The sequence below is a fragment of the Pollicipes pollicipes genome, unplaced genomic scaffold (assembly GCF_011947565.3).
Source record: "Pollicipes pollicipes isolate AB1234 unplaced genomic scaffold, Ppol_2.1 Scaffold_3087;HRSCAF=3621_pilon_pilon_pilon, whole genome shotgun sequence".
Taxonomy (NCBI): Eukaryota; Metazoa; Arthropoda; class Thecostraca; order Pollicipedomorpha; family Pollicipedidae; genus Pollicipes; species Pollicipes pollicipes.
The window spans coordinates 13,911,237-13,919,420 of record NW_023596225.1 but is presented as its reverse complement, the minus strand read 5'-3'; the positions used below and the strand labels follow the sequence as shown (position 1 = coordinate 13,919,420).

The 8,184-nt window shown below is 50.7% G+C and overlaps 1 protein-coding gene across 1 annotated transcript; it reads right to left on the bottom strand.

Moving 5' to 3' along the window:
• Positions 1-899: 899 nt before the first annotated feature.
• Positions 900-4,105, bottom strand: LOC119090554 (solute carrier family 25 member 46; the record flags this gene model as incomplete). Its single annotated transcript, XM_037213375.1, has 2 exons — positions 4,041-4,105; positions 900-2,044 (listed from the first exon to the last, which is right to left on the bottom strand). A coding segment is annotated over exon 2 (1,098 nt), but the record flags the coding sequence as incomplete, so codon positions are not given.
• Between the last annotated feature and the right edge of the window lie 4,079 nt (positions 4,106-8,184).

The following is an 8,184-nucleotide window of genomic DNA, read 5'->3' as shown; positions in this document are numbered from 1 at the left end:
GACTGGCGATAGCCTTGAACACCGACCGCCAGCTTTGTCAACTGAGCGGGCCGCGAATCCTCCAGGCTGCTTTTGATTCGTGTATAAAACGCACGTAAGACAGTATCTTCATAGCAGCTCGGTATCAAGTTCATGGGTCTATTTTTGCATCCGAACACATTGTATTGCAATATCCCCACGAATATTATCAATATCAAATAATAACATCAATAGCAAAATGCCAACAGCACAAACATGACGTGACGGTTGAAGCGTTTGCGCGTGGCACAAAGCACGTTGCATATTCCACGTCATGGCTCGCATTTTCAGCAAGGTCACGACGTTGCCAGTTTCACTGAGTACGGAAGATTTGCCGCAACGTAACAGGCGCATGGCGGAGCGGAGGTTATATCAAGAGACTGATCGAAGCAGAGTGTTGCGGGGCTGGGAATAACCATAACAACAACCCTAAGAAATTCATAAAATCAGCTGCAAATATCATGCATACGAGTGAACACCATCGAAGCTCGACACACTACGCGGCCGCACACTACCACGATCTGGCCAGGAAGCGCTCCCCCTTGCCACCACCAGACTCTAACGCCTACCTGACACTGGCGTCCCAGCCCACTGCCTCCCCGGGGGCGATTCTGCTCACCAACCCGGCCGCAGTCAGCGCTGGCCAATCAGAACTGCCCTCGGTAGCGGTCGTAACGGTCGTAACGGTCATCCGCCTCATACGGGTCGGCCTGCTCGTAGCGGTCGAAACCGCGGTCGCTGGCGGGCGTGAGCGGCGTGCGCAGTTCGTGCCACGCGCTGTCGCCGGCCAGCTCGCCCTCGGCGTCGCCGCCCGCCACGTCCAGCTGGTCCTGCGCGGCCGGCGCCGGCTTCTCGGCGTCGCCGGTCAGCAGCGCCACCTGGCCGAGCAGCCAGCGGGCGCCGTGGAGGGCGGCCGCGTGTACCGCCGCTTGCGCCACCAGCGCGCCGGCGCCGCGGTAAAGGCCCGTCACACCCTCGTCGCGAACCACCGTGCGGAAGCAGTCGAGCGCGCCCTCGTACCGCGTGCTCACGGGCAGCACGGCGCAGCCCGTATCCAGGTTGTCGATGATGGAGCGCGTGCCCTGCAGCTGCAGCCGGTACAGCACCGTCTCCAGCGGATAGAGCGCTAGATCTGCCACGTAGCGGCCGAGCGCGGCCGCCGCCAGCTGGCGATGGCACGTGTCCAGCGGGTGGCGCGCGCGCGGCACGGCGCCGCGCCGCTGCTCGGCGCGCTCGCGCCACACGCGCATCGCGATGAGCGCAAGCTCCGCACCAGCCGACGAGAGCACGTAGTGAAGCAGGCCGAACACGGCCGCGGGCAGCGCCAGCGTCCAGACGGGCAGCAGGCGGCCCGCCCCATGCGGCGTGAGACCGGCCACGGCGCGGCACGCGCCCTCCGTCAGCACGTCCAGTACGCCCGGCCGCTCGCTGGCCACCTCTGACTGCACCGACTCGGCCAGGCTGGCGGCGGCGAACGGAGAGGCAGCGCACAGCGCGGCTGTCTTCAGCAGCAGGTGGCGGCCGGCCTGGCGCGGCGAGCTGCCGCGCGCCAGCTCACGCGGCCACGGCACCACCTTACTCACCAGGTCCTCGGCGGCCAGCCGCAGGCCCTTGACAATCACGGCGCTGCCCAGGCCCTTCCAGAGCACGCTCAGGCCCTGGCGCCGGTGCAGGTTGTACAACACTGGCGCCAGCGTCACCGGCGACAGGTGGTAGCGGCGCGCCGCCGCGTTCACCTGGCACTGGCGGCGCAGCACCATGAACGGGTGCGTCAGCACGTGCTCGGTGAGCAGGCCCGCCGCGTTGGCCGCCACCACCAGGTACTGGCTGGTGGCAGCGTCCGCGGCACGCTCCGGCAGCGGCAGCGAGACCGGCCGCGGCGGCGGCGTCCGACGCTTGGGCGCGTGCCGGCGCTCCCAGAAGGGCGAGTCCTCGCCGCGCGCCGCCATGTAGAAGTTGTAGTCATCCAAACCAGCCATGGCCCCAGAGGCCAGGGTGGACTGGCATGAAACTCTCCCGACAGGGGCTGCAGAATGACAGACAAATTATGTCAGTGTGTCCTGCCAGCTTATGGGACAAACACATGGCGGTGAACACGCACAGAAGTGGTGGCATATTGGTAATATATTAAACCCATCATTTTAGTGGGTACACAAGTACATGGTTTTATGAAGATATGTATGTGGATCCCTACAAGCCCTATTCTTTAGAAATTAACTATGAAATTGATAGTGTGATCCCAAGACACTTCAAAAAGTTCCAGGGCCCATCCCATTGGCTCAGTTGGATAGAATGCCTGCCTTCCGATCCACCCGCCCCTGGCAGGGTGGGTTCCAGTCACTTTAGGGTGCTCCCCATTTGTCCTTGACAGGTATGGCCTGTGGCAGCACGTCAGTTGACATCATAGGGCAGGACGGACTGTGCCAAGCATTGCACAGCATGTTAAGCTTTCACAACTAAATTCTGCCCTTGCCTGGAATTATGTGATTGGATGGTGGGGGTCTGGCCTCACACAACAAGCACTGCTTGGTGTGAGTGCTAATCCCAGAAACCCAGCCACTCAAGGGGTTTGGATCAAATGTAAAGTGTAAAAGTTTGTATCCTTGTGTATCCATTGTAGAATCCACAAACATCATGGATGCAACATTTCTCAATAAAAGCTGAGTCATGAAAGCTTTGGCACCCAGGATCAGCAAATTTGACATTGATCTCCTCTGGGATCCAGGGGCATCTGGCTACATTCATATCTAGAACATGTGTGCCAGCAGATGGTTGGCATGACAAAAAAAGACAAGAAATGGTGGGAATAAGCTTTGATGATGGGTAAGAACCATTCATGAATCTGTGGTGCTTGATGACAATGATAGCCTGGTCAACTCAAGCAATCTTAATCAAAAACAAAACCATCTAAAGACATCATCCCTCAGCTATTATCACTTTGTGTGTAGGACTTTACGCTAAATGTACAGCTGATAAGATAACTTTATGAACAAGTGCTGTTTATATGAGCATTATATGCACATTATTACATGAACACACAATACCTGCATGTCAGTGCATGCCCACAATATCTGCATTGCCTGTAATCCCCATAATGCGCCATGCGCCCACAATATACACCAACCAACAGCCTTGCACTTACCCTGCAAATTGTTACAGGCATTTGGAGCTAGCTATTCTGAGCTGGGGATCAAACCACAAACTGATGAAATGTCCTACAAATTAAAGCAGCTATAGACCAGTCTGCCCAAAATATTCACTGCACCTATTCACCACTTGTGAGCTGAACTTCTTTGCTTGTGTACCAAACCCAGGCTGGCCCATATTTGTACTGAATTCTGAACTCATTCTCAGATGACAAATGTTTTCTGGGCATCATTGCCTTGGATGATTGCCTCTGTGTGCTGCAATAAGTGGCAACCATTTGATATGCTTAACTTGGGAGCAGTCAGATTTACTGCTTATATGCACTGAAACTACTGCAGTGGGCTTGCCACTATGCCAGCCAATCCCAGATATGGTTGAGGCAGCATGTCCTCTTTGCAGTCTGGTCTGCATACAGGCATTGGTGCATGTGACAGCAAACTGATTATGATGATGATTGTTTGGCCTTAAGAGTGTTCCAACTACCCCAGTCATATGGCACCAATTACACCAAGCTGAACCAAGTTATGTGAGCCAGTGGCACAACCAGTCTCGGTGCTGAACTTGTAAGAAATATGCTTGCAGCCATAATAGGTTTTAATTTTTGCAATTTAATTATGGGGAAGGGTCCAGGTGGTAAGTCTCCATTCTTCATTAGATATTCCCATACTATTTAACTTTAGGAACTTAAGACTCTCAGCAGGAATCGGCGGCCTTGCACCATCTGATCACAGAAAACTCCATTTATGCTTACATAAGCCTCTTATAGGCAGTCATCATCATTCCCCCCCCCCCATATGAAAAATCAACCTCACCTCAGGTCCTGATTAGCAAATGACGCGTCAATCAGTGAGGAGCACTACCCTTGTACTACTTACACACTTGTCGCGCAGGCCGAGGATTGTTGTTACAGGGCCTTGCCGAGGATCCAGAGCTTACGGCAAAACACGGGTGGGGCTAGAGACTTAATTTCCTCAGATCTCAAGAGCCTTTTAATGGTTTTGTGAAAATATCTAAGATGGTGATATCTTTGGGAAGTTCGAACGCCGCTGACGGCGCGTTGGATATGTAGGGTGGCAAATACTGTTTTAAACTTTATTTTCCCTTCTTCCTTTACCTGTTGCTTCCGATCACACACAAACCGTCAACACCCTGCGTACAAAGTGGTGCTTGGAAGTGTGACTTCTGCTCTGGTATTAACGTTATCTGTCCCATCCGTATATTGAGTGCTTGTTCCCATTTCCAATTAATTTCACTTCCTTCCCGTTCATTTTCAAAGGCGTCCGGGTGGGTTGTTGGATACCCTCCGCTCGGGTGGGAGGTCGACTTGACCTCCTGAGATCTCAGGAACTAAGAGGACTAGAGGCAATAAATTCACAGGGTGTGTTGACCCGCACGTGAACTCACTTAGGTCATGTCACTTAGGTCACTTAGTTTGACGCCCTAGGTCATGAGCTACGGCTCAAATAAAGTCAAGTAGGGTCAAACTCCAAGCCGGTCTTCAAAGTATCCCCCGAACCTAGATACGTGTCCTAAACAAAAGGTCGCACGCTCTTTTAAGGTCAGTGACCTTATTTGACTTTGCCGAGGTCATGGTGACTAAAATCATGGAAGACTGCTTTGAGCTTTGCATTTGAATACGAGGCAAAGATGAAACTAGGCAGTATGCTCCTATCAATGAGATATTGGTCTACGTCATTTTAGGTCCGTAGCCATTTCTGACGTAAAAGAAGTCCATGGAAGTTCTCTAATGCGGTTCACGTTACCAAAAAATTCCAATTGAGCACCAGAAACAACCTCAAATGGCAAGCCCTGGAAAAATAAAACAGGTTGGTTTTGACCTTGGTCTGACCATCATGTCTGACCCTAAGTCAATGGAATTTGGTCATTTAATTGTCATGTTACCGAAGAAAGTGTCTTAGAGATATATGGCTTCGTCTAACGCTCCGTTGTTTCATCAGATTGAACGATTCCCTTGAAATTAACTTCGCTGAGTCCATGACCTGACTTTGACCTGCCATAGGGCAGTGATCTTACAACCCGGCCAGCATGTCCAACCGGAACCCACAAGGGTCCGAGATGGGCAGTCATATGGGGCCTTTAAGGACTGCCCACTTTGGTCCCATGTGGGCATGTCATGGGCAACCAAATGGGTCCCGCATGGGTAGCCCACCTGGGGCCCGTATGGGACCAAAAGGGAACCCACATGGGGCCACCTGGACTACCCAGTTAAGATCGATTTTGATCCCACATTGGGCATGTCATGGGCAACCAACCGGGTCCCAAATGGGTAGCCCACCTAGGGCACATATGGAGCCGAACTAGAACCCACATTGAGCCCGCCTAGGTTGCCCAGTTGGGACCCACGTAAGCATGGCCAACTGGATCCCACATGGGCAGCCTACCTGGGACCCATGTGGGGCATAACTGCGACCCACATGGGGCCCACCTGGGCTACCCGGTTGGGACCGACGTGGACATGTTCAGCTGGAGCCCACATGGGTGTGTCCAGCTGGGACCCAGGTAACCAGCCCAGATGGGACCCATACGACTAGCTTGGATGGGGCCTCTTGAACCACCCTGGATGGGCCCCAGTTGGGCTTCACCGATCTGCCCTTTTAAATTCCATCTGATTGATGGACCGCTGTAATTCCAGGCAGACTGCTTTCATGCCATCAAAAACAAGCCAGGTCAAGGTCTGTTCACCATGTACTTGAACGAAATTGCCTCCGCAACAGCACCATTGCAAAAAACATACACTTTTCTGTGATCATGCCAGATGCGATAATCACCAAACCATTCAACAAATGCTATGCGTTGTAACCGTTGAATGGTTTAGTGATTATCTGTTGTTGCCATTGTCAGTGCGGTGTTTCCTGCTGTCGTCGCAGTTTTTTCCGCTGAAAGCATTTTCCTGGTACCTTTTCCGTTTTGTTGCCGGAGACATCGTAACGCGTTATGCTGCGCAGGATGGCCCCTGAAAATGGCGAAGTTCAGTACCTCAGACCACTGCCCCGAGGTCTGAGTGCAAAGGATCGTTCATGTACAAAATTTTGGTACTGAAAAACTGATTTTACGTTGAGTTATTATTTTATCAAGCCATGATACTGTTATTTAAGTCGTTTACCACAATTGATCCTAATGAGAGCAGCTATGTCCAATAGCAGTGCAGAAATGCACCCACATGCACTCTCTCGGAGCATCTGTACCGGAAAACTTTAAGTCAGGCCACTTACATGGAATACTTGCATGAAAGCGGATTTGAGTTGTCTTCCTGCGATCACAATAACGACATAAAACTGTTATTGGTGCCATTTATAACAGTAATCAAGCGTAACGTTTATATTTCATGAAGAAGAAATGGAGTGCTGCATTTAATTTTGCCAGGGCGATGCTAACGAGCGTATCGCTGTCATTTTCGGCAAGACTGTAGCGTAGTAGCTGCCAGCCGTCTACGGAAATACGATGTTATTTAAGGGGTGAATTTGGGTCGCTTTAAGCACTCGCTTGGCATTAAGCACTTTGTCCCTGCAATGGATGGCCTGCGGCTAAGGGCGACAAAAGCACTTGTCAATGATGAATAGGTGCGCTTGTTAAAAATGTCTGAAATAAAGAATAAAACAACAAACTTCTAGCAAACAGTAGCAGCCCAGTTTCAAAAAGAGTGGTAGCATTCTTTTCTTATGACACAATTCCAAAACTTGGCTTGCTAATGTTTGTCTCTGAAAGTGCTCGGAGAGATGCAGCAGATAGAATGGGGTTGTCTTCGCCACGTTCATCTTGTGGAATTACCAAAAACCGTGACAAGAATTGGCAGAACTGTATGTACAATACGAGCTAAGCATTACGAACCCTCATGGTACAATACATGCTTTCCCAAACATGATGATTCCGCACCAGCACCAGTTGTCTTTGTCGGAAGCCTCTGATTGCTGTGTCAGCTTGCTGGCAGACATGCTTCCGGGCGACCAGCAGCAGTCCTCAAGCAGTCCTCCAGAGCAGAGCAGCCACAGTTCTTAGCAGGAGTTCAGCAGTTCAACAGCAGAGCATTTCTTTAGCTAATCAAGGGTTGGAGTTAATGCCCATCTCTCCCCCATCAAAATCCGGAACAGTAAACCTCAGCTGCCAGGAAAAACACGTAAAAAAGGGACGTAAACTGAAAAACACCAATAGCACATCGCTCACATATTGCAAGCCTAGTTTTCTAGGGCTGTGCGCAGTAACCTAGGCTCCCGTACACAAACTGCATGCGTGAGAATATAAAAACTCAATGGCCGGAATACGAGGATTTTTTGGTGGGTAGAATCCGCAACTCTAGGCTGCTCACAAAGTAAGAGGCCTTCTCCAGTCTTCTAGGATTTTCGCAGCGTGCATGTGTGGAGGTTTAGTTACCGTGAAGTCTACTGCTTCCGATCACTCCGATATGGTGTCTTAGCTCTGGCCGGTGCTTGTAACCGAATCGCACAGAGCGTTTAATAATTATGTGTACGTACATGCATATATATATATATATATATATATATATATATATATATATATATATATATATATGCCTTTATGACGACAGACACAAGAAGTTAGCAGAATTTGCACGGTGCATGGCTGCTGGCTGACTCTTCTATATATCTGTCTCTTCATTTCACTTCAGCACCTTAAACATTTTAAATCAGAACATAAAACACGAGCATGCAAACCAACAATAATGTTTTCACTGGACAGCACTCACTGTCGTTTTGGCTTGGCAACAACAAATTTGACTCATTTCTTGGCTTAGAAGTCGTTTGTGAATATGAATGATTAATCCATCCAGAATGTTGAGATGTATTGTTTTGTGTGCAGATGATCGCATTGCAGTGTTTTGAGTAAGCGCGTGGCGCGCGAGAGGAGTATTGTGTTCAGGCTGCACGTGATTCATTGGTGGCCCCATAAAATGCTGTGGTCGCCGCTTGTAGGCCACATCGCTCCTGTGATACATGGCGCACAACATAGAAGGCGCTGTTCGTGGCGCGAGATGGTGGCGAG